The sequence below is a fragment of the Hippopotamus amphibius genome, chromosome 1 (assembly GCF_030028045.1).
Source record: "Hippopotamus amphibius kiboko isolate mHipAmp2 chromosome 1, mHipAmp2.hap2, whole genome shotgun sequence".
Taxonomy (NCBI): Eukaryota; Metazoa; Chordata; class Mammalia; order Artiodactyla; family Hippopotamidae; genus Hippopotamus; species Hippopotamus amphibius.
The window spans coordinates 177,016,125-177,041,860 of record NC_080186.1 but is presented as its reverse complement, the minus strand read 5'-3'; the positions used below and the strand labels follow the sequence as shown (position 1 = coordinate 177,041,860).

General features: G+C 41.2%; 1 protein-coding gene across 1 annotated transcript in view; it reads left to right on the top strand.

Moving 5' to 3' along the window:
* LOC130860677 (zinc finger protein 474) overlaps positions 1-25,736 on the top strand; it is a 102,709-nt gene that overhangs the window by 60,103 nt on the left and 16,870 nt on the right. Inside the window, exon 3 of the mRNA XM_057749215.1 lies at positions 11,862-13,109. Within this exon, the coding sequence (XP_057605198.1) occupies positions 12,075-13,109 (1,035 nt within the window). The 5' untranslated portion in view covers positions 11,862-12,074. The remainder of the gene's footprint in view (positions 1-11,861; positions 13,110-25,736) is intronic.

Sequence of the window (25,736 nt, the reverse complement as noted above, 5' to 3'; positions counted from 1 at the left end):
GTAATAGCCAAACTATAATCAGCCCAAATGCCCTTCAACAGATAAAACAAAACATATATACCATAGAATACTGCTCAACAATTAAAAACAGCTAACTGTTGATTCACAACAACTTGGATGAGTCTCCAGGGAATTATGCTGAGAGGAAAAAAGCCAATCCCATATTATGCATAATTCCACTTATACAACATTTTGAAATGAAAAGCTTTATAAATGGAGGACGGATTAGTGATTTCTAGAAATAAGAGATGGGGACTTGGAGGGGACAGTGGGAGGGACAGGGGAGTGTAAAATGTAACATGAGGGATCCTTGCGGTATGGAAACTGTTCAGTGTCTTGACTACAGTGATGGATATGAACACAGGTGGTAAAATTGTATGGAGCTTAATATATACACACACGTATGAATTCAGGTAAAAGTGAATTCTATTAATATCAATATTCTGGTTGAGATACAATACTATAGTTTTGTAATGTTACATTGGGAAACACTGGGCAAGTGTACAAGCGAACTCTGTATTATTTCTTTCAACTACATATGAATCTGCCATTATCTCAATAAAAATTATAATTAAAAATGCAATCATAATGTCGTCATCAGACCTAAAAAATTAACATCAATTCTTAATATCTGGGTAGCAAGAGGCATGTTAAAGGATCATGATGTGATAAAACCAAACAGGATGAAATTCTCCTAGGAAAATGTAAACTTCTGCAAATAGATCCAAATAGTCATTTGCAAACTGAGGGAGACCTGGCTCAAGAGCAGATCACATGACCACAACTGAAGTCTGGAAACATGATGATAACACAGACCAGCCATTTCTCCAGGCTTTAAGTAATACACTCCGAGGCGGAATTACTGAGTAGGTCTTTCTTTATGAAAGAGCACACAGGCAGGAAACCAGCAAGGAACATCCCATATTGGGGGTGACTACATTGTATTAATGCAATAATTTTCTCTGTGTGACCCTCTTCTACCTTTGGAAAAGGTCCAAATATGCCTTAATTATGGACAAAATACTGTCTCACCCCTGTTCATTTGAAATCCACCTCTTCTTTCTGAGGGCTACAGGCAACCTAGCCAGTGTTCTTATGCTATTTGTACAGTGTATTCCAAATTTCATTTTTGCTTTGCTCATGTTTATGTAGTGCACACACATTGGGTATGAGATGGCTGAACAGTAATGACTGTGAGCTATTGATGCCGTTTAATGGAGTTACACAGAAAGTGTCATAGTGTAGCATGTTCCTTTTTATGCTAGGGCTCTGCAGGGAAGGAGAATATTTCTCTACCTCTTTTGGTTCAGTGGCTGGGCCTATGAAATAAACCGACAAAAGACTGATGAGCAAGAGAAAAACAGAGTTTATTAACAAGTGCATTGTGCATACACATGGGAGAGTTCAGTGATGAGTAACTCAAAGCGTGGTCAGAACTAGAGGTTTATATAGCATCTTAACAAAGAACAATAAATTTGTGGAGAAGTGCCAAGACAAAGGAAAAGAGATTTAGGCAGTTAGGGGCAGCAAACTGTGGGAAGGTAAATATATGGGGGAAACTAATAGATGATAAAGGCTATTTAGTAACATGGTTATGGTTCCTCTTGGTACCCATCTCTGGGCTGACTAGAGTCTAGAGTTGTGTCCTGGTGATGAAGAGTTCTGCCTTTCCTGGTATGGGAAAAGGAGACATCTTTACAATTTTATGTCCTGCTTTTAGGCAAGCAGAAAGAGGGCAGAAAGCTGTTCTTGTATCTGCCTTCTCATTTGCTCAAAGTAATCCTGATGTCAAAGTGGCATATTCTGACTCCCTACAATTCTAAATAGGAAATGACTTGACAAAATGGAAATGTGTTTTCAGCTCAGACTCTAAACTGGAAGTAACCCTTTCTACCCAGGAAGGGTTTAAACATCCACCTCCAATTGTTAGAGAAGGCTGACTGTGGTCTTGAGAACAGAGTCAAAAGAAGAGAAGGAAAACGTTATGCATGCGGCACTTTGACAAGAAATGTAGTCAGTTAACTGGGAGCAGAGTGTATTAAAGTCAAGCTTCTGAAGATAATAGTTAATAAAGACTACCGGTTGTAAATATGCAGATGCCAAAGCAAAGAATACAGTCAAAGAGGAGAGGGGAGAGCAAGCTTGAAGTGTGGACAGGAAAGACACATTGACCACACCGAGGAGAACGTAAAATCTGAAGGATCATTTCTTCAGTCACACTGGTTGAGGATTTTCACAAGAGCTAGAGAGAGATACTGGAACCTACTCTATAATGTTATGTGAATATTTATGGTTTTGTTACTATAGAGTGACTTGTATTATAATTCTCATTGTAGAGGGCTGACTGGGGCTTCCCAGCAAGGCCTCTGGGATGGAGTCACCCTGTGGGGTTTCCAATGGTGAGTAGAGCTGGGTGACCCAGAGCTGACTATTAAGATTCTGGGTCACAGGGTGGCCAAAACTAGCTGAGCAACGTTTTTGCAGACAGCTGCATTCACAACTCTGGTCTCTTTCTCTTGGGGTGTTTTAGTCTTCTATTACTGCTACAGCAAAATATCATAAAATAAGCAGCTTAAAAGAACCCCAATAGGTTATCTTATCATTTTATAAGTCAGAAGTCCAACATGGGTATCCTGGGGTAAAATCCAGGTGTCAGCAGACTGTGTCCCCTTCTGAAGGCCCTGTGTTCATTTTTTTGCCCTTCCCAGCTTCTAGAGCCACCCACGTTGCTTGCACACAGCCCCTTTCCTCCACTTTTAAAGTCAGCAGTGGCTACTTGAATCCCTTTTCCCTTCAATTGTCCTATCTCTTTCACTAGATGGGGGAAAGTTTCTTCACTTTTGAGAACTCATGTGATTAGATCGGGCCCATCACTTCTTATCCTGCTTTCTCCAAAATATAATGGAGTTGAAATATAAGACATGCTTTTGTAGTGGGGAGCTGGTCTGTGTTGCCTTACCCCTCCAGAGCAAATTAGCAGTGGGCTCAACCACAGATTGCCACATTCTTCACTCCCTTGCAGATGGCACCTGGTCCTTAATGTGCTGGGTTGTCCTTCAGGACTTAAAGTGGAGACAGACAGACAGACAATGGAAACGATGAAACAAAGAGAAAGAGAGCACAGGCAGTGGGAGGAAAAAAGGCTGCTGAAAACACAAGAAACAGGAAAAAACAGCATTCACAGAGTTAATTTTCAACTGAATTCCTTCAATCAGATATTCCAATCTTTCCCATCCTAGGTGTGACTTAAAATACACACGGACCTTCCTTTTGTTTACTAAAGGAAAGAGAACAAAGCAATTGATATTCTCACTGACTTCCTTGCTATTTGATAGTTATTGGGCATGCGGTGGAAGGAGACTTTCAGTAAACTTTAAACCACAAAAAATTTAAACTGCAAGCTAAGAACGTTTGCAAATAAAAAGCTGTCACCACATTTTGTGTTTGGCCTGGGCTCTAGGGACATGGAGAATGAACAGGTTTCTCCTAGACACCGGGAGACTCCTTTTAATGGTTTTTCTCCAGCGGGGGATAGCCTCTAAGATTTCCTAAGGAATGAGAGATTGTAGTGGAGGATTCAAACCATCTGGCCGGGGAAAGAGTTCATTGTTTACAAAATTCAGAGACATGAATAACAATAGCTTTTAAATGACTTATTTACATAGGAGGATGAGTGATGTGGGGAGAGGAGCAACAAAAAGCCCCTGTTCAGAAACAGCCTTCAGCTGGTGGGTATACCTACAGGACTTAGTCTCCAGGATCACCACCAAAGAAGACCTGCTAAGCGGATCAGAAAATAGAGGCGCATTCATTCACACACAGCAGAAACCCAGCCTGCCTTATGGGCTGCACCCTGTTTTTGACTTTCTTCCCAGGGACTTTCCTCAGAAACAGCTTTGGGTGGAGAGAGCATTGTTAACAGAGGGTGTTGATGTCTGTAATGAACGGTAATGACGATCCATTTAAGTGTTAGCCAGGCTTTGGGAGACACCGACCTCCCGGAGGCAGGTAGAACTAAGGCACTACTTTGAGGCTTTTGTAGGGCAAGTGGGTGATGTGGTTAAAACAAGTTTCCTCCAGGATATAGTGAGGCCCATCTGTCTGATGGCAGTCTGTCTTGGCCAAGAAGAAACCGTCAACGGCAGCTGTATTCTTCACTGTGTTTGTTTCAACCTGGAGGCACTGGTCCAGTGATTGCACTTCTGACACGAATACTCTGTGGCTTGGAAGTCCTTAACAAAGATGCTGCACTGAGCTAGCCCTCTGAGACAGTAAATCAAGAGTGTCAAGACAGTGCGAACTCTGTGCAAACACATCACATGATGGGAACTGGTAAACAATGAATCTGTGTGTAATTCTTTTAAAAATCTAACACTAAAACAAGGGTTTCTGTGGTTTTCCTCCACTAATTGTTGTTAATCATAATACACCAAATTTAGACACTAATGGATATTGGATATCTCATTCTTTGTTGAGAAGGAATTACTGTACTGTGCTGTTCTTATGCATTTTCAGTTTAAACTAATATAGATGGTACTTGACAAAATGGTCAGCTTGGCAGAAAGGAAAAGTTCACCAAATTCTATAATCCATACAAGCAAGCGTAAGTCTCTGAGGAAGTATTTCCAGCCCAAATCTTGGAAATGTAACAATAGTCTATATATTAAAAGCTTATTTATGGTTCTTTTTATTGAGTGGTCCTTTCTTAAACTAATAACTTAAGATATCCAACATTCATCATCTGGGGAATCATTTATTGGTAAATCAAGGGCCGCTGACTAAAGCAGAAGAGTAGCTCTTATTATATCAATGGGTAACTATGTAATTATGGGAATACTTCCAAAAAGTTCAGTTGGCCTCCAAAACACATTTCTTGCCTGTTTGTGTTTCTCTTTTTCCTTCCTTCCTCCCTTTCTTTCTTTCTTTCTTTCTTTCTTTTTCTTTCTTTCTTTCTTTCTTTCTTTCTTTCTTTCTTTCTTTCTTTCTTTCTTTCTCTTTTCTTCTATCATCTCTCCTGTGGCTGATCTAAACACAGACTGCTTGATTTTTTTTCTTTCTGAAATTAGGTTCATTTCCTATTATCCTTTAATAATGTATGAAAATTCCTTCTCAGGTCACTGGTTCTTTCTTTTTTGCTGTGGATATTTCCCTCCCTCCTTGAACCAAGTATTTCATCCGGACTCAACTTTCATTAGGAAGTTTCCCTTCTGAATTTTTACCAATAAATATGTCATGTTTTTAGTAATTATCTCCCACAGACAAGACTTCCGCAGGGTTCTCAGTTTTCCCAGGGCAAGTTCTCCTTAAAGTGATTTTCAAATATTTAATGGAGGAAAGGGGCATTGTAAAGCAAGAAGCCCAAAAGGCCACAAACTTAAATGAGTTTGAGAATCAAGCATGAATTATGAATTGAACAAGGGGCTGATGAGAAACTTTGCGAGCGAAGATTGGCTGTTGGATCTGTAGGTTCAGCCCTTACTCAATATCCCAGCTTATGTTCAATGTTGCCGTGTTGGAAGATGGGCTCTAGGCCTGATCTTCCACTTTTTCAAAAGAAACCAAAAATACCAGTTTTGTGTGGCATCTCTCAATTTTAAAATAATGGCAACTAATTCAAACATTTTAAAGTCTAGGCAGGCAAAAAAGAGCATATCTGTGAACCAGATCTGGCCTGCAAACCATTTCTTTAAAGTCTTGAAAATGAGATATTGAAATAGGGTTATTTTATTAGAATAGAATATCCCAGATGTCAGAAACTATGGTATGTAGATTTGTTTTTCAATGGCCTCCCACATTTTTTGTCTATCCTTTGAATTTCTATACATTATAGGCCTCTAATGCAACTATCCTGGTGATTTTCATAACCAGTTCTCCACCACTCCAAATGTCAATATTACAATTACACGGTCATACCTGTGTGGCATTTATGACTCTTGAGTACTCTGTGATTTGGATACTCAATATAGAGTGAAAATTACAGGCTTGGTCTAACAATAGCTTTCATAGGGTGATATTATGAGCCTTAACATAAAATATCCTTACAGAAGGCTCTACTTAGAAGCATAAAGAGCGCATTTCTCCCATTTTTGCTTTTCGTAGCTTTCCTAACACCATAGACTATTACATCTACACCTGACAATTAGATGGAGTAAAAGTGGAAGAACTTCTATCTTGATTTAAAATTCTTCACAGTGAAGGAGAGACAAGGAAGGGGAAATTTTTTATTAGGTATTCAAAATCAGCCTGGGAATGTCAGTGTGGACACCCAGATTCCCTAGAAGTCATGTCTCAGTCTAAACGGCTTTCCTGAAAGTGTTTCCAGTTTCTACCTTTCAGACACTGCTCCTGTCTTTCCCCAACCATACCACCTGCAGTTCCCAGTTGCTCTTTTGTCTGTGCATATCAGAATTACTGAGGACTGCAAATGCCACTGGCACAGTACAGAGAACCAGCCCGGGTGACTGGACCAGCTCCCCTCAACACTTCCTGGTCATCCCTGATCTACGAATGGGATTTCTTCACTCTGACTCCCTCTGTGGCGGCGGTGGCCTTATGGCTGAATAGTCAGTAGAGGAAAAGTATCATATAAAATTAAGAAAAATATGAATATGCTTAAAGTGGCAGGTTTCTCCTTATGATTTAATTCAGTTGATCACAAATGGAAGAGCAACATTTTCTAGCTCTTGAAGTCTAGTGATGGTGTAAACATTATAAAAATGTTTTCAGTGGTCTGGATGAATTGAGGGTTGAATATTAAGCATCATATTTTCGAAGGTGCTGTGATATAATGCATTTGAGTTTACATTTTTTGCAGTAGTAAGGTAATATGCAGCTTGAATATCACACATTTTTATTACTTATATTCTGAGAGTGGTTGTATCCGTCAGGAGACAGAAACCATACCAGTTAATTAAACAGAGAGAATTTAATATAAAGAGTTGTTAACCAGGAATGAAGTTGTTACATAGGTAACTAGCAGAGTAAAAAGAGAGCACTACTATATAAGCGAGGTGGCAACTACCATTCCAACTGAATGATCAGAGGGAAGAGGTTTGAATCATTAAGACTTAGAAACTTTGAAGAAGCACTCTACAGAGCTGAAAATCTTATTTCCAAAGAGGAAGAACAGACTGCCTGATTTGTAAACATTGGAAAAACTGTAAACCGTTTTCAGCTGCTGCTACAGGAAAGGACGGCTTTTGCTGGGATAAAGAAGTATTGCTGGGGTGATACAGGAACCAAAAGCAGACAGGAAACCCTTTAAAAAGACACAAGTCTTCTCTCTCCTCTAACCTCGCATTTCCCTCCAGTACCAGTATTGGTAAATCATAGTGCAGAGCTGGCTGGCAAAGCAGAAATGGGGTATGCAGAGTCCCAGTGCCAGCATCACGAAGCTGGATATAGAAAAGAAAGTATGGACTATAGAGACAATGCATTAAGTCAGTTTTGCTCCATAAATCCTCTCAATTTTATTCCTCATCAAAAATGATCCTGAAATTTGAAATATCACTATTAGAATTCATTTCGTGCCTAGCTAATGGCAACTATTAAACTATAACTCAATTAGTATTAGGTTTTCGTGTGAGTAAAAGACTCTTTAAAAGTGGCTAAAATACAATTAAACATTTTTTTTATTTCTCTTATGTAAATAAGACACAAGGAAGACACTCTAGAGCTTCTATGATGGCTCTAACATTATCAGAGACCCAAATTCATCCACATCTCTGTTCTGTCATGTCAAGTGTTACATGATTATCTGGTCCAAGATGGCTGCTAGAGCTCCAGCCATCAGTCATCACTATGAAGGAGGGGATGAAGAGCAGGCAGTGCTTTTCTTTTCCTTTCTTTCTTTTATTTATTTATTTTTTTGGCTGTACTGGGTCTCCATTGTGGCATGTGGGCTTCTCTAGTTACAGCGAGGGCTCAGTAGTTGCAGCATGTGAGTTTAGTTGCCCTGCAGTATATGGGATCTCAGTTCTCTGGCCAGGAATCGAACCCACGTCCCCTGCATTGGAAGGCAGACTCTTAGCCATTGGACCACCAGGAAAGTCCCTGTCCCCTAGCTTTCAAGAACAATTTTTGCAAGTACCACACAATACTTCCACTAGCTACAAAGAAGCCTGTAGACTTTTGGCTGGGAAATCATGTGCCCAGCTAGAAAGTGGAGCTCTGTTAACTTGAGTAAGTTTGGGCAGAATAACTATTGGTAGGGAACTAGCCATCTCTGCCAGACTCTGGGAGGGATATTACCTCATCAATCATAATCCTTGGTGTAAAAGAGTCTATCAGCTCTTTCTTGAAAGCAAGATTTAATTGGTAAGGAAGACTGGGGTGTATATGAGGGTACTAGGCAGGGGAGCCTACTGAATGGGGTGGATGGAGGATATTGAAGACAAACCTCCTCTATTTTATAATTTTACTCAGAGCCAGCATAAGCCCCAACTCCAATTTTCTTATTTATTCATTTGTCCATTTAAAGAATTTGGATTCTATACTAACAGAAAAGGGGTCATGTATCACATATTTATTTTGTTTCAAAGAACTAAATTACTTTTTAAAAAGACTTCATCACACGTCTGCTTGTGTTCTTTTCCCTCACTTTTAGAGAAACACCTCCTCATGCTAAGATGAGTTTGGGATTTTTATGGCTATTATATTCATCTTTGTGAGTTTGTTTCTCCCTCCCCATGAACCCCAAAGGGCATGGAAAAATGGCATCACATTGATAAAATGTGATGCCTTCCAAGACATTCTTTAAATGGCCTATGTGCAAATATGGTCAAAATGAATAATTCAGGCCAGTTGGAGTGAACATTTCTCCACGAATGCTTGGGGTGAAACTGGCTGGCTTTAAAGTGGTTCCTTTATAAACTAGCAACATTGCTTTACGACGTGTCTGGGTGACAGGCCAAATTCTTAAGTGATTTAAATATATGTATTTAGTATTTTCTAGCACTTTCGTTTTTAGAACTAACTTATAGGATTGAGCAGCTGACTCTGCTGTGCCTTGTCACTCTGCCTCAACAGAATCACTGGCAGAAACATCATAAATTTCTCCAGTAGACACCTCAGTCCCCCAAAATTTCACTCGCTTCTGGCTACCTCATGTTTCATACATGGATATGTTTAATCATGATAAGACCTTTTTCAGGAGGACATTGGAGAGAAAAAGAGGATGATTAAAAAAGAAAAGATGAAGATTCAGTGGGAATTTTATGATGTTTTGTCATTTTTGCTACAGAGAAAATATTTGTAGTGCACAAACACCTGCATAAAGATCCATCCCTAATCAAAATAGTGACGGGGCTGCAAACTGAATGCCATCTGGCCGCTTTGGGCAGCCTTCACTTTCACCCTGCACCCAATTCCCCTCACCCACCACCCACGGCTGGTAGTATAGATTTTTCTTAAGGATATTGGTGAGATCAGGAAAAGGATATGTATTGCACATCACACAGAGAAAAACTTCATCTAGAAAACCACTCACAGCAAAATAAAATGATCCCTGTAGCTTAAGGAAAAACGCTGTCTTCAGTAACCCCACTTTCTCACCTGCTTTTTCCATCTCAGAAATTTCTCTTTTTCTGTGCCCTATTCCCTGCCTCCCTTTCACGTCTTCTTTCTTCTAAAGGGGAGCATAAAAGCAGGTGAGAGCTTAGTTACCTTCCCATGGGCCCTATGAATCGTACATTAAAACAGGCATAAAAACTTGAGAAAAAGCTCTGCCGGTGGAATTTTAGGCAGAATGAATAATGGAAAGAGTCGAGTACTGGAGCCAAAGAGAGCTGGAATTGACTCCCAGTTCTGTCATTTAGAAACTGACTGTCTTGGGTTAGTTACTTGTCTGTTCTGAGTCACAGTTTCTTCATTTGTAAAATTAAAATAATACCTGCCTCATAATCATTTGAGAATTAACTGAAATTAGGTGCATAAAAATTAGCACAATATCTGATGCGTAGTTGGCTTTCAATAAATATTACTTCTCTTACTTTATCACATGGGAGATGGAGGAGGTGTTGGGGCAAGTCATGGGGCTTTCTCAGAATTCTCATCTGCAGGGAGCAGTGTGGGAAAGGGTGAAGACTGCAAACAAGTTTAGGGAAGTAAGTTTATTTGATTGTATTGATTTTTCCAGTCTAAATCCTTATGTACTTTTGCTGTCTGCAGCTTCCTGTTATCAAGGAAAATGGGAAACTAAAACAGGAAATCCTTGGTGCACAAGAAATCAGAACCAACGAAGCAGAGTGGTTTGGGGGATTATTTCACCCATGTGCTGTTTAAAACCTAATGAAATAATTTTACTGGATTCTTTGTGTTCTCTAGAGCCACTTTCTCTTTTGGATGGTGATGATCAAGTGATAAATTTTATTTCTTCAAGCTTCATTTTCTGTGTTGGTCATTCTGTTTGGGGCCAACACATTCTTCTGTCACATGTGTTAATAACACTGTCTTAGGATCTGTCAAAATGAAGAATAACTTCCTTTTCTGTGCCAGACCTGATTTGATAGCCTTAATTGCAAAGATTCAGACCCTTCTTGGCACCAAAATACAGGAACTGTGTGCGTATCTCACAGCTCTTTTTCCCCTTTATCAACCGCAATGCCCAAACAGTGTTTTGATATTACCAGCACTGCTGTCCTTGCTGTGCCTTAACTTGTGTCTGCCTTGGTCTGCGGGGTCCAGCCTCAGATCAGGTGCTGCTCCCTCTGTGAATGGAAGCCAACGCTAAAGAGCTTCTAGTCCAGAGTGAGGTCATCCTTCAGGAAATGAAGAAGGTCCTAAGACTTTTGAAAATAATCTTTCTTGAGCTAGATTGTAGACCGGGATAAATCTGACTCGTGCCTTTCCCCAAGGTAAAAACTCCTTTGGCTTCTGACCATAATGAGATCTTGTCAGTGCTTTCTTCTGGTTTAATAAAATTGTTGGCCCTGTTTTTACAAAAGGTAATTTGAAGATAGATAGGTAGATAGATAGATCATATCTATGTAGAGATATATCCATATAAAACAAGAACATGAACACAATAGCTATAAAAAGAGCATCAAGTGAAGTCTGAGTATCTTCATCCCAGGGAAGATGTACAAACATACCACCAAGAAGAGTATAGCCCTGGGTTGCATTCTTGGCTTGACAGTTACAGACACAATTTATTAATACTCCAGTCCCATAATGGATACCTGGTAGGTTACAAGAAGTTTCTCTCTCTCTGAGAGTTTCCCTGATAATCCTCCTATTCACTATTGAATTATTTCTTCTGCTAGTTCTTAACCTGAGGTCTGTGGACATTCAAAAAGTCTGGCATATTCCTATAGCTCAAGTAAAAGATAAATCACAATGAAAAATATTTGATAAATTATTTCAATAAAATTAGTTTCACTTGAACTAGTAAGAATTTTATTTTTTGCTTTTAAAATTATTATTCTGGGAAGAGGTCCATAGGCTTCAAAGAACTGACAAAGGGATCTATGGCACTAAAAAGAATCCCTAAGGTAGTGGAAGGAGGTCTCTTCACATGATCTGCAGTTTCATTAATCTAATTTTCAGAGGCCTTCGTTCTCTCCTCCATGATCTCACTACCGTGCCTCTTGGTTTGTGCCATATGTGTCTATGATGTGCTATTAATGTCCATCTTCCTTTGTGCAGAACACCGCTTTCCGTACAGTAACAGTGCAGTTCATAATGGAAATTTTTTTCTTATTTCAATGTTTACTGAACAAATCCTATGTGCTAGTTACTATGCTAGCCAAAGAGGCTACTAGGTCAAAAAAAAGAAAATCACTGTTCTTTATCAACTTAAAATCTAAGTGTGTGTACGTGTGTGTGTGTGTGTAATAACTTCTTGATTTATGTTTCCCCTGCAGATCTTGGAGGCATCTGAGGTTTCATGGGGACTTTCCAGCATTCCAGACTGCAGTCCTACAATGAAGCTCTGAGTCACAGTCTTTGGGTCTAAGGTACTGGCTACAATGTGGAACCTCAGGAGAGCCAACCTGACTAACCTTCACTCTAAGCAGAAGCCCAAAAAGTGTCTGGCCTGAAATCAGAGCAAGCACTGGAGAAAGATTTCTTTGTTAATGGAAAGAGGAAAGGAGAAAAGGGTTTCCAACACGTTGCAGCAGTCTTTCCACCATTCTAAAGAGCCTACCTTCCTTATAAACCAAGCTGTTCTATCTAGTGAGTCCCATTATAGCTTTTTGCCAGAAATAGAGCATGTCAATCCTGGTGAAAAAATAAAGATCAACCCTCGGAAAAACAGACCTGGAACTGTAATACTCTCAAAACGGTCCAGTAGGAGGATTATGTCGGAAAGCCAGCCCAGCCCCCCTGTGATCCCATCCCGCAGGCCTGGGTTCCGGGTGTGCTATATCTGCGGCCGAGAATTTGGGTCCCAATCACTTGGCATTCATGAGCCCCAGTGCTTGGAGAAGTGGCGTATTGAAAATAGCAAGTTGCCCAAGCACCTGCGGAGGCCAGAACCTTCCAAACCACCGCCTCTCAGCGGAAGTGGATCCTACGGTCTTCAGGCAGCGAATGAGGCAGCGTTCCAGAGTTCCCAGGCTCAGCTGCTGCCATGCAAATCCTGTGGCCGCACGTTCTTGCCAGATAGGCTTCTTGTTCATCAGAGAAGCTGCAAGCCGAAGGGTGAGGGGCCCAGGGCACCAAACCCCAACAGTTCTGGTAATCTTGCTCATCTCAAGAAAGCTCCTCGAGGCATCCCAACCCGGCCAAGGACTCTCATCTGCTACATTTGTGGTAGGGAATTTGGCACCCTGTCCCTTCCTATACATGAGTCCAAATGCTTGGAGAAGTGGAAAATAGAAAATGACCAGCTCCCCAGGGAGTTCCGCCAGCCACTCCCACAGAAGCCTCAGCCCCTTCCAACTGGACAGTCCAACCAAGAGGGGCCAAGTCAAGCTCAGCTTGTGCCCTGCCCAAATTGTAGCCGTCCCTTTGTCCCCGGCAGCCTTCTGGTACACCAGAGAAGTTGTAAAGCTCAACCTAGTGGGCCAAAAGTTCAGGATTTGAAATTAGGGAGTAAAGGTGGCCTCAAAGAGTTCACTAATTCCAAGCAGCAAAGGAACATGGCAGCACCCACTGTGACTGATAAGGTAATTTGTGCCACATGATATGCATTGGGTTGGCCTGGGAATACATTCTGCCTCCAGGGGAAGGAGAGAGGATGTCCCCAGAATCAGCTGCCTCAATTTCTTTCAATGCCTGATTTCTGCCTCATTGCAGCCTACGTTGACCCCCTGTCGGACTCCAGGGGCTATACCTCTATTGGCAAAGTAGATATAAAAACATCCTTGCCTGGTGGGTTCACAGTCCTTTTCCATGCTGCTGCCTAAAAGAAAGATTGACTTCTTTATCCCCTGACCCCTCATACCAATAATCCTTGGGAGAGACTGTTATTTGAAAATGAGTCAGTAATGCTGTGTCTACATTACAGAGATATAATTCCCATTGCAACAGCCAATATTTATTACCGGTTTATTTTAGTCATCTACCTTTGGAATTCATTTTTGGCAATACTGGATTATGCTGAGTTTATCATACTAAAATAGAATCTGTGTCAAAAACCCCAAATGACTTTAGCAGTAATTAAACACTGGAGCACTTGCAGAAATAAACATGCTCAAAAATGCAGCATGTTTTCTTTTAGCACGTACACGGTTGTAGTGTCTGGGAAATTAACCCAGCGCAGACCCAAAGCCAGCTAGGTGTGTTCATGAATCTGGGACGTGCTCAGTGTCCACTGCTGCTCTGCACCCCGTGTTAGGGTCAGACACCAGGCCTTGACCATGACTTGGACAGTGGTAAATAAGCAATGACCCCAGGGGGCCCCAACCTGTATGGTGAAGGGTTGTTGGGCCTGTACCTGAACTTTCATCATCAACCAGGATTGGGGAAGGATGCTTGTGAGGGTGGCTACCTGCAAGATAGGGTGTGGTCCGTGCGCTCTGTCCTGCCACGAAGCCAGCGAAGTGGTTGTGCCGCCACGGGTCACACCTTACAGAACCAAGTCAGGAGAAATAGGAGGTGGTCCAAGTCTTTTCTCTGTGACTTGCTACTTGAAACACCCCAGCTACAGGGGTTCTTTAAATGAACTGTTTTCAGGAAACTAAGGTTACCCAAGCTATTGTAAAAAATTAAACCACAGGGATTGGGGAATGGAGAAGCATACTTTATTTTTAATCCACTTTTTCTTCCTTACTTTTTTTTGTTTCATTACTTTGGCAAACATCGGGTACTTTTTCCTAACTTCCATGTTTAAGATGAAATGATCTTTCACTTACTGGTTTAGAAGATTCCAAGGCAATGATCCTAAAGCTGAAGAGTCAGACTCATGGGCGTATTTTCCAATGAACTTGAAGAAAGAACAGCTAGTTTCTTTGCGAATGAAAACCCAAACTCGTAAGTGTGGCATGGGCTTCAGGCTGGTCTCATAAACATGAACTGTTTTTCTCATCTTCTGGCTGTTGCTTTTCTTCCAAAACGTGTGGGGTCTGGATTCAGCGAGCAAAAGAATCCTTGTCTTGGAGCCACAAATCAGAAACCCTGTCAGTGTTCTGACTTTCAGCCCTGTTTCCTGATTGTATGCATTTACTTTAAATGTTCCCATTACAGATCTCGAGATAGGGAAGAGTGTGGTCAGAATTCTCGTGCTTATTGTTGTTACAACACATACTTTGTGCTCCCAAGAGTGGAGCCGGCAGGCTGAGCATAGCATGTTCTCACTCAGTCACGACTGCTGAAAGAGGCTGGCCTGGGCCCCCAGATTCACAAGAGGACACCTCCTGAGTCACTCAGTCATCTGGAGTGGAGAATGTCAGGAGAGGCCAGTGATGGCCGTCAGTGACTTTTGCATTTAGATCAGAGTGGAGGGAGTCTGTCGGAACAGGGACATCTAGAGGACACAGCTATGTCAGAGTATGGCCAACCCTCTCCCGACCTGAAAAGGCGCGTGTCAGTGAGAAATTGGCACCCACTGCCGTCAGATGTGCGCTGGCCTGTTTGGGGACCACACAGGCTTTAGTGGAGGACATAGAAAGGTCATCCAACATAGGGTCCCTTTAGCTGCCAGATTTGGAGCAAGCTTGGGTTCATTAAAATGGAGAAAACTCCCAGGCTTCCGAGAGGCATAAGATCTCTTGAACCAACAGACTTTATTCCCTCCCTTGAAAAGATACCACCGCATCGTGCTTTCAGCAGAAAGCCTCTTCTGGTAGTGTAGTTTTCTCTTTTGGTTGCAATTTGACCCTGTCTATTGCTGTTTTTCTTTCTTTGTATCTTTTAAGATTTAGATAGTGCAGTGAATCATTCATTTCCATAAAGATCACTGCCCTGTGCATTATTAGATTTCAGAATTTCATCTGCCTGTGGCGACCGGCTTTTGGCTGACTGTGAGACACACGCATTGTTTCTTCAATTCTGATGTTTGCTTCCTTTCTTCTCAAGTCAGTTAGAAAAATTTCCCTCTAGAATACTTGATCTGACTTCAGATCAGGATCAGCAATCTTGCCAAGTGTTCTCAGGGGTCTCAATCTTGTAGTGAACTCAGGTGAGAAAAATATTTTCAGAATCATGATCACAGAACTTGGAAACAATTCACCGCAGTTGGGCAACAGTGACTGTCTCGCTGGCAGAGTGAATTACCCTCCACTCGGAATGTTCCTCTTACATAGGCTGGCTCAGTTCTCTGATGACACAGATGCTCCTGTTACCCTTCAATCAAATCTAAACAAGCAAACGCCGCTAAGATGGTCCTCCTCTAAGTTGTCAGTGGGCATTCGGCACCAGCTCTGCTTTGCCCTCTCACCACTGGATGGGCTTGAATTGTTCCGTTGCTTCTCATCTAAAATGTAGGGTTGAATTCACTCTCTCTGATCTCACAGTGAAGTTATGAAGGATACCAAGCAATATGTAAGAGGAGTAAAACCCTCGATGCAGATTTTTATTTAAAAGGGGTGACAGCCTGAGGTGTTGCTCTCCCGTTAGTTACTTGATGTCAGAGCGGAATCGCACTTCCCTTTTTTCCTCTAAAAGAAGGAAAGCCTAAACAAGCAATATCCAATTTAGCAAGATTTTAAAGTCGTGTTAATTCCAGATGAAATTTGATGCATAATATGGAAAACTGTAAATTATCATTTAAAATTTTAGTATCGCATTTAAGCAAACCTTTGATGTCTATTTTAGCAAGCAATGGTCTAAGTGATGCTAGAAGTATAAGAATAGACGTCATTATTGCCCTTATTTTAATATGAGTGAATACATTTTAATGTTTGCATTTAATATTTGGGGGCAAAAATTGCCCTTTTCTATAAGCTGATAGTATTTCATTCTATAACTTAAGACATTTCTGGCTAATTGGTACACAGATTGACAGAGTTAATTAAATATAACTACAACCCCAAAATGAAGCCTTTGTGTAATTACCTTTTATTAGTTACATAATGTTTGGGGTTATTTTCTTAGTATTTTGCTGATAACATGTGAAACACTGTTTCTAAAAATCCTATACTATGTTACAAAATAAGCATTATTTTTCTTTAGGGAATCTTTTTTTTTTAAATAAAGGCTTGTCTCTCTGAATGTAGTTTTAAACTACTTTTGGCATCCTTGATACTCAGGTTTGAGCTAAAAATCCCATTAGACACATTTCTAGCATCTGGTGCTGCCATCTGGTGTTTTCTTTTAATGTAATGTCATCTGCACTCAAAAATACTATTTCCTTTCTCTTTGTGTTTCCTTCATATCTGAGGACATGCCCTTATAATAAAAACTCCAATTGTTAGGGCTACAGTTATATGTTTGGTTTAATATCATCAATGCTGTTCCGTAGCTAAATATCTCATTCTCTAAAGGCAAACCTCTCAGTGGGAAGGTCACAATCAGAAATGCTCAGAAGGGCAGGATGTGAAATGTTGTGTGTGTGTGTGTCTATTGGGTAAAACGTATTTAGAGTTTATTAGAAGGCATGGAATAAAGGGAACTAACTTTTATTGAATACCTTTATGATCAATACTTTATATACATATTCTCATTTTAATCTTCATAATAGTACTATAAGACAGATATTTTCCCACATGGGAAAATTTTCCCAGGTGGGGAAACTGAGATTAAGCAAGTAGCCCAAAGTCACACAGTGGGTTCGGTAGTGGGTGTCAGAACCATATCTGATATGTCACTAAAGAGAGGCCTGTGTGTGATACAAAAAGGTTATGGCTATGCTGCCAGGCTTATGAGTGTTATTTAAGCAGGACAAAGAGGACGGAAGTTTGTTCATTCAATAAATATTTATTGTTAGGCATTGGACTATGTGCTAAATATAGAGTCATAAAAAAGACAGACACAGTTCTTGATCTCCTGGGGTTTTTAATCTCATGGAGGAAATGATATGAAATAAATAAATAAATAAATATAAAAATTCAAATTGTAGTGTGACAGTGTCTAATGGTAAGAGGTGGGCATTCAGGTGCTTGGTTAGAGAAAACCTCTGGGAGGAAGTGACATTTCATCTGAGACATGAAAGGTATGAAAGCATTAGCCAAGAGTCAGGATGGGCTGGGGGGCAGGGAAACTCAGGAGGAGATATTCTGGCTAAAGGCAGCATGTATGAAGGCCTTGAGGTAAGAAAGATCTTAAAATGGAACAACAAAGTCCACCTGTGGCTAAAGTCTGATGAAGGGACGGGACAGGCACATAAGATAAAGCTGTGGAAAGAGCACAGTTTCTGCCAGCTGTGCAGTGGACATAGGACACCAGTTATTTAGCTGTTGCAGGAATCCAGGTGGAAGCAGATGAAAGCTTGGCCTAGGGTGTTGATAGCAGAGATGGAGATAAGGTATAGTGGGCAGAACCTGGTAATAGTTGTGATGTGGAGGAGTAAGGAAAGGGGGTCAAGGATGACGCCCAGATTTCTAGCTTGAGCAACTGCACTGGTTGTGTCACTTTCTAAAGTGGGAAAGACCTGAAAAACAGGTACGTTCTTGGGCATAGAGATCAATTGATCCATCCTGGACATATGAAATTCAAAACGTTTGTGAGATGCCTAAGTAGGTAAGTCAAGCTAATTATATACGTCTGAATCTCAAAAGAGGAATTGGGCTGGGATATACATTTGTACACTGTTAATATATATTTAAAGTCATCAGAATGAGTATAAGGCTAGAAAAATCAGCCCAGGGCTGAGCCCTGAGGCATTATAGTGTTTAAGGGTTAGAGGAGAAGGAGCTGGAGAGTGAGTGATTGGAAGCACCGGAGAAACAACTTGAGAGTATGGTGCCCTGAAAGTTGTGACAGGAGAAAATGTGAAGAGTAAGGGTGTGGAAAACAGTACACAATGCACAGAGGTAGGATGAAGGATGGAGCAGGATGAAGGCCAAAAAATCTATTTGATTTGGCAATGTGGATTTAGTTTGACAAACTTGGAGAGAACACATTCGGAGGCGTGATGGGGGTTGCAGAGTGTATGGGTGACAAAGATAGGATGTGTTTTGAGAAGTCTGGCTTAGAGACTAGGAGAGAAATAATGGGTAGGCTAGATATTTTGGGTAGTGATCCAGTAGAGAGAGGAAGGTTAAAAAAGCAGGAGAGGTGATACGAGCAAATGTAAAACCTGGAGGAGAAATGGGCACCAGGGGTGGGATCCCAGCCTGTGCAAAGGGAGGGGTTTAACAGGAGAGACATTTCACCATTTCAGGAGGAGGTTGAATGCAGGCGAAGGCAAGTTTGTAGGTTGTTAGTGGGAAGATGAGGGAACTACAGTCTGTTAGCTTATATTTTATATTTTCTCAGTGAAACACCAGGTGAGCTTATCAAGCCTATCAGATGAGAAAGAGAGAAGTATAAGGAGAGAGAGAAAAGTGAATCTTAAGGGTCTATTTAGTCCTTTGTCTCTTCATGCCTTCAGTGAAACTGAATTTCTGAAATCAAGATTAAGGCTCCTAGAACCATTTGCCTCTTTGGTTCCCACACATAAGAATGACGTGGAACTCTTTGGAGGTGGGAGATAAAAAGTTCAGTGTGATCCTCCTGGGGGTTCTTGCCCTTATAATCACCTTCAGTGGCCCTAGTTCACCTCCTCAGACTCATCAGTGCTGATGTCATGAAAACCAGGCTCGACCTCACAAACCCCCCTCTGGTGATGCTGCCAGCTGGGCCAGTAATATCCAGCTCCACCTGCCATTTCTTCTCCTTTCCTTGGTGCCAACCATGCCTGCATATCAGGGCAGCATTCTAGGATCCCACGGCTCTCGGGTGTACTAAGCTCAACTTGAAGGTAACAAGACCATTCTCTTCCGCACTGTTGGCTCTAGAAGCCAACCCAAAGGAATCTGTGTGTGTGGATAGCGTGTGTGAAATATGTGTTGAAGGTGACAGAGAGTTACACATTTTAGAGCCACAGCATTGCCAATGAAATTGATATATATTACTTCTTGATATAAAAATTTGGAGAATAATACTCATCTGTACAAATTACCCTCTAACATATTCATTTTTTAAAAATCAACCTCAAATTATCATTATATATCACATATCCATAATGAGAGAGACCATGATAGATATAACTACCTCTCTCAGAGCCCAAAGATGAAAACAAAAATAGGTGGTCCTTGCATTTGGTGCTCCCATATGTGGCTTTCTGCTTCTCTGAAAAGGAAAATACTGGTTGTAACCTCTGTGAGAGGAGGGGATCACATAAATTCAGGTATTGTTCAAGCCTAAAATGAACAGAACTACAACATGCTGTATTCTCAATTTATCTAGCTTAAATGATTTCATGCGTCTTCCTAAGGCTGCTTCTCCACCCTTCCAGCCCCAAACACACAGACCTCCACATTTTCTAGTGATAGATGCTTAGATATCTTTATGCGAAGACTGAATGGATATACACAGTTCTTAGAAATCTAAATTCCAAGGTCAACAATTAAAATCTCTCTCCAAATTCTTGGAACTCCACCAAAGGCAATGTGACACAACCTGGAAAAAGTTCCTATTGAAACAGAGGTGATTGTCCTATGAACAGACTCTCGCTGTTAGATGTGAGGACAAGTTCAGCTTTATGAATAGGTGGAGCATTGAGAGAGTTTGACTTAGGACTCATCTCTTGCTTTCCCTTTATATTATGTAATTCATCTCCTTCTTACATCCATTGTCTCTTTCACGTATTTACCTCTGTGAGGCTGTCTTATAGGGAGAGATGTCCTACAAATTGAAGAAAGGTCTAATAAATGGAAGAAGTCAATAAATTTCCGATAATTCTGTTCCAAGCACCAACTCTGATGCCATGATCCTGTCATTAAAAGTCCCTAAGCAGCTCTCACATCTGGGCTACCTTTGTTTAAGCAGAGAAGGTAAAAACATAAAGATATCACTGGTTCCAACCTATAGCTTCAGGAAATCAGAGGCAGAGAGAGAGAGGTAAAGGGAGAGACTGGGACCAAAAATTCTGATAAGAAAAGAAAAGGAAAGGATGACAACCAAAAAACAAAACTGTCTCTTAAAGTTAGAATCCTTTCTGTCCTATATCCAAGATCCTATCTTTCTTCTTGTCATTGGAAAGCCTTTTTCCTAGTCCTTCCGCAGAGCTGGGGGCCCTTTAGCATGCAAGTTGTAGATAAACCAGGCATTGGGTATAACCCAAGTTCCAAGTTCCAGGTCAGATAGTTCCTGTGCTTTCCTTTTTTCTCTCTAACTATAGAAGCTGGAAAAACTGCCACAGTTTTTAGGTTTTTCCTGTCTTGCCCCCATCGCTTCATTTTACCCTGTGACCCGGAAGCCATCTGACCATGAAGGTCAGGCCTGGTGCCAAGCTGAGGAGAACAGGAGCCAGACACGAGGGACACATCCATTTTCTTCAAAGAAAGTCATTCTTACAAGAATTTGCCAAGATGTTGAATCAGTATTGCAAACACCTCACTTCCTAACCAATATCCTTCCAAGGGATCAGAAAAAAAAACACTTTTATCTCAAATGTGAAAAGAAAAAAGAAAAAGAAAAAAACTTCAGCTAAGAAACCATATTCCTTTCATAAACAGAAGCTCTAATTTGGAATTCATTCTTTGACTTATATTTTTCAGCCTTTGTATCTCAGGACAAGCCAGTTAAATAACTACAATGCCAAGCATATATTCAAAATACCAATGGTGTGTTTTAAAAAATCAGGTACATGAAAATACTTTAATGTTAATGGCATTTCCAAATGAATGGTCAAGTCTTTCTTATTGTTAAATGGAGCAAAACAAAACTCCAAATCACAAGTAGCAGACTCTCTAATAGTTGGCCAATAGGCGGGCTGGATTGGAAAATTCCTTTACGTGGCATCCAGTGATTTCCAAAAACAATTTAATTTCAAACAACGATCCTTCCAGATGTGACATTTGGGCAGGATTGTTTGAAAACACTAGAAGTAAATGTGAAATACCAGTGGTTTTGAGACAATCAAGCTCTGCAATTGTTGAGGTTTGAGACTGAACTACACAGTTACTCCTATGTATTAAAATGCTAGTGATACTTTGTCTGCATGTGTAGCATATGCCTGGAGGAATTGGAAACTTAATTCTACACTTTCAGTCTCAGTCAAGTTTGTTGAAATTGTATTTTAAAGTGCCGCGGGGAAAATCCTGACTTATGTGCCGCGGGGAAAATCCTGACTTTGGGAATGGCTGTGGGTAACCTGGAGCTCCTTTCCCTTTCAGCACCTTCTGCATCTCCCCAGCCCCGACCAACCCCCATATTTTGATATTGTTGGAAGAGGGTTGGGAAAATCTGATAAAATTCTTCATAGAAAAATCTCTCTCATTGGACTATTTGCATTTTGAAAGAGGATCTGTGGAGAAAGGAGTTTAATCCGAAGGAATGAGCTTTTGAGATAGTTGAGAGAACAGAAGTAGGAATTTTGCAGTTTCCTCTCGAATCGCATGCAGCAGCTGATTCTGTGAACACATAAGGTGGAGTATGATACTCTGCTGACCACGGATGACCTTAACCCCCCTGTTTCTAGAAGCTGCAGAAATCAAACAGATCTGGATTCAGGGGACAGATGCACAATGAAATCACATAACTCTGAGCAAATTACTTCCCTCAGGCTCAGTTCCACACAGGAGAGGTTAAATGTGAGAATACCTGCAAAGGACCCGGGATGTTGTCTGACAAACTGCCACGTGTCCACTCCTCCCTGCTCCCTTCACAGTGGCAGTGAAGTCGCAGGCAGTCTGAAGACCCACTGTCTGGGGGAAAAGCAGCTTCACCATTTACTAACAGCTCTGTGCCTCAGTTTCCTGGCTTGTAAAATGGGGGTATTGCACTTTATCCAGAGGGTTATTATGAGAAGTATTGAGATGAAGCATGTTCAATGCTTAGTACAGGGCCTGGCACTCAGAAAGTGCCTCAGAATTGTTAGCTGCTACTTGGTCAGACATTTTTGATATTGGAATATACACAAGGATTTCTAAAAGAAGTTTTACTCTTTTTTTCCTCAAGTACAAGCAAGGAAAACTTTCCCTCTTATTTCCCCATCTAACCTCACTGCATTCTATGAGATGCCTGGTGCACTTACCACAGACATTTCAATTATTTGGCCTAGTAGAAGGGATCAGGAATGTGGAAAATCTTAAACAGCACGATAGCCCAGATTCTTTATGTTTAATTTTGTCATGCAGAAAGAGGAGCACTGTCGATGGAATGATACCTATTTAAAAGCTGCACAGTCACATAACAATTCCCTTAGACCCTGGCAGGATGGGCCCTGTTTTTGACAACCTGGGATCCAGCTAGAAATGAGGGAAGCAAAAAATCCTCTAGCAAGGAAATGACTTGAGGATTATGCAGTTACTGTGTGGATGTGCTCTTGGACCCTGCTCCCTTCATGAAGGGTTTTCTTTTGCCTAAGGGTAGGTTTCCAGCCTCCTCTCAAGTTCTGTTCAAATTGCCTAAGTGCTTATACTCAAAGAGAGCAGGTAATTTTCAGCGTGATAATCACTATCGTATCACTGCACACTTGTTTTCTGAAATACCTCCCCTACTTTTTAAATTCCGGAGCCAGAGATTCAGTCCTTTGACTCAAAGAAACTGACTCCGTAGGAAATCCCAGCTAAAATGCAAAGATCCCCTAGATAGGTAGCAAACCATGTCCAGCTATTGGCACATTAATACAAATTAACCATAAGTTTAGCTCATTTCTTAGAAAGGAGCTATAAGGCCAATACCTTTTATTGGGGAGATAAGTGGGGAGAGGCAGTGAAAAAATAGGCTGCTCTGAGTCACAAGTGCATAGGCTTTCAGGGTTTGGGCAGCTGCATGTAGGGCCATAGGGAGTGGTGGAGCCTGTGGTATCCTGGAGAGGAAGTCCTACCCAAGGATATTCACATTTGAAACTTCTAATAACATTGTAGCAATCAAATAAAACATGGATGTCCGCTGGTTGAAATGGTGGTGAGTCCATCAGTTTACAACCTGAGATCCAGAATGTGAAGCAGGGGGGACATTGTTCTACGGGGTAGCCTGGGGGAGATGCTGTAAAAAGGACAGCCTGGGTCATGAAGGACCTATGAAGGGACCCACATAGCTGTGTAGTAGTTGAGTAGAGGGACCACTGGCACACATGCTTCGTGCCGGGGCAAAGGGTAACTCACCCTAGCTGCCAAACACCATTTGGATCACGTGTAGGAGACTCCAGAACAATGAGGCCATTCTTGTGGGTCAGATATCTGGGAGCCAAAACTTCTAAGAATTTTACAGGGCCACAGGATCCTAGAGAGGTTTCCCATCTGGAGAGTAGTTTTCAGAACTAATCAGTCTGAATTCAAACATATCAATGGGCAGAGAAGTCATGCATGCTTACTCCACTCAGCAAGTCCCTTCTCCCCTTTGCCCGTTTCTTGACTAATTTCAGGGGGAGTGGGTTCTGTGCAGCCAAGTAGGATCTGTCAACTCGGCTTATTGCCTCAGACAAAAAGCTTAGGAAAAAATAAAAAATATTTCCCAAATAAAGGTGGTGAATTTAAATACAGTCATTTCCACTGTTAGGGCCAATTCCCGGTTCTGTCCCTAGCACAGTGCCTGGCACATTGCCTGTAATCAGAACATGTTTCCTGAGCAACAGCATCTGGACTGCACTTGAACCACCCCCTGAGAGACAGCCCTTTCCTGCAAATGTATTTCCAGTCAGTGCCGGTCTCATCTGCCCTATCCCTCTCAGCTGTGTTTCCAGCAGATGTCTCTGGTTTCTTTCTGCTCACGGTGCAACTTCGGAATCAATATTTATAATCCAGTTGCTTTATTGGCTTTCATGAAGTTGAAAAATCTCTGATTCAACCCAGATATTTACAGACTGGCCATACTGTGCTCGTTACCAGTCACGTTCCATCTGAGAAACAAAGGACACGTCAACCTATAGGGCCAATTCTAGGCCATGTCCTGAGACAGGACAAGCATTGTCCTGTGTATTCTTTTCCACGGCCACCATATTTAAACTTTGTGTCTTGTGACTTGTATCATTACAGATTAACGATCACAACCAGATGGTCTGCACGTGTCTTAAGGTGGGGCTTTTTCTACTTTACTCAAAGTGGTGGTGCAGGCCACGGGGACTGTTTCCTTTTCAGGACATTCTCACATCTCGGGGTTCTTTGATTTCTCTCTCTTAGGTTAATGAATGTCCCCAAAGGAACACAGGGCATGCGGCTGTTTTATTACAGGGATGTTATTATGCAACCTAAACGGGAAAAAAAAGGACCATTAGACTTTCAGCAATGTCTGTTTCTAAGTAATGTGTGAAGCATGTTACTTTGGGGAAAGAACATACATATTTGGTAATAAAAAAAAAAGACATCTTTTACATTTTGACATGGCTGCTTTGGCCCAGTCCCACTGAAATAGCCTCTTCAAAAAGAACAGGCCAACTGCTTCAATGAGAGCAAATAAATCCAGCTAATTATGGACTTACAATGTGCAAATGTGTGAGGCTTCCTTTGTTCCCTGATAGCAGGTAGGTAATTGTATGTGTGACCTTTTAGAGGCAAAGCTCTCAGCTCTCTTCCTTCCTGAGCAAATTGAGTCTGAAAATGATCATTGTAGGCTGAAAGGAGGTCAAAGGCAAAGCCAGGGAAAATGTAAAGGAATGACTAGTGTGCCACAAAGGGAGCCTTTCAGTATCCCAGAAATTAACTGAGGAAAATGACTGACTTACCTTGTCTTTTGTGCACGCGTGCGCGCGCGCACACACACATATACTAAAGGACCTTGAAGTTTCTCTTACTGGTATCTTACTCTCTTACTGAGAAACTGGTATCAGTTATGTTTCAAATGCCAGATGCCATACACGTGGGCACAGAGGGTTAGCCCTACTTTTAATCTATCCATCCCTGGTGCAGGGGCTCAGGCTCTGACATTCTAAAACTGGGCTTTTCTGGATGACATTGTATGTGAATGAAGTTGTTATCCAGTGCACTTACCCTGGCAAAAATGTTAATGTCCTGGAAAAGAAACTCAATAAAACATTTTCTAATTTTCCCTTGTTCTTTTTTTTGTTTTAATTTTCCTCCTATATTTTTTTCTTTTTTCAACTGGAAAATTTCTTGGGCGACAAATTAAAAGGTTTAGAATTTAGATCACTTAAACATATTCTCTGGTTTCTGGCAAAAGTAAACCTAAAATACATTATTTGATTTTGGAATTTCATCTGACAATGTGTATTGCTGTCTTTTAACTGACTGCATTGCGTGAGCATAGTG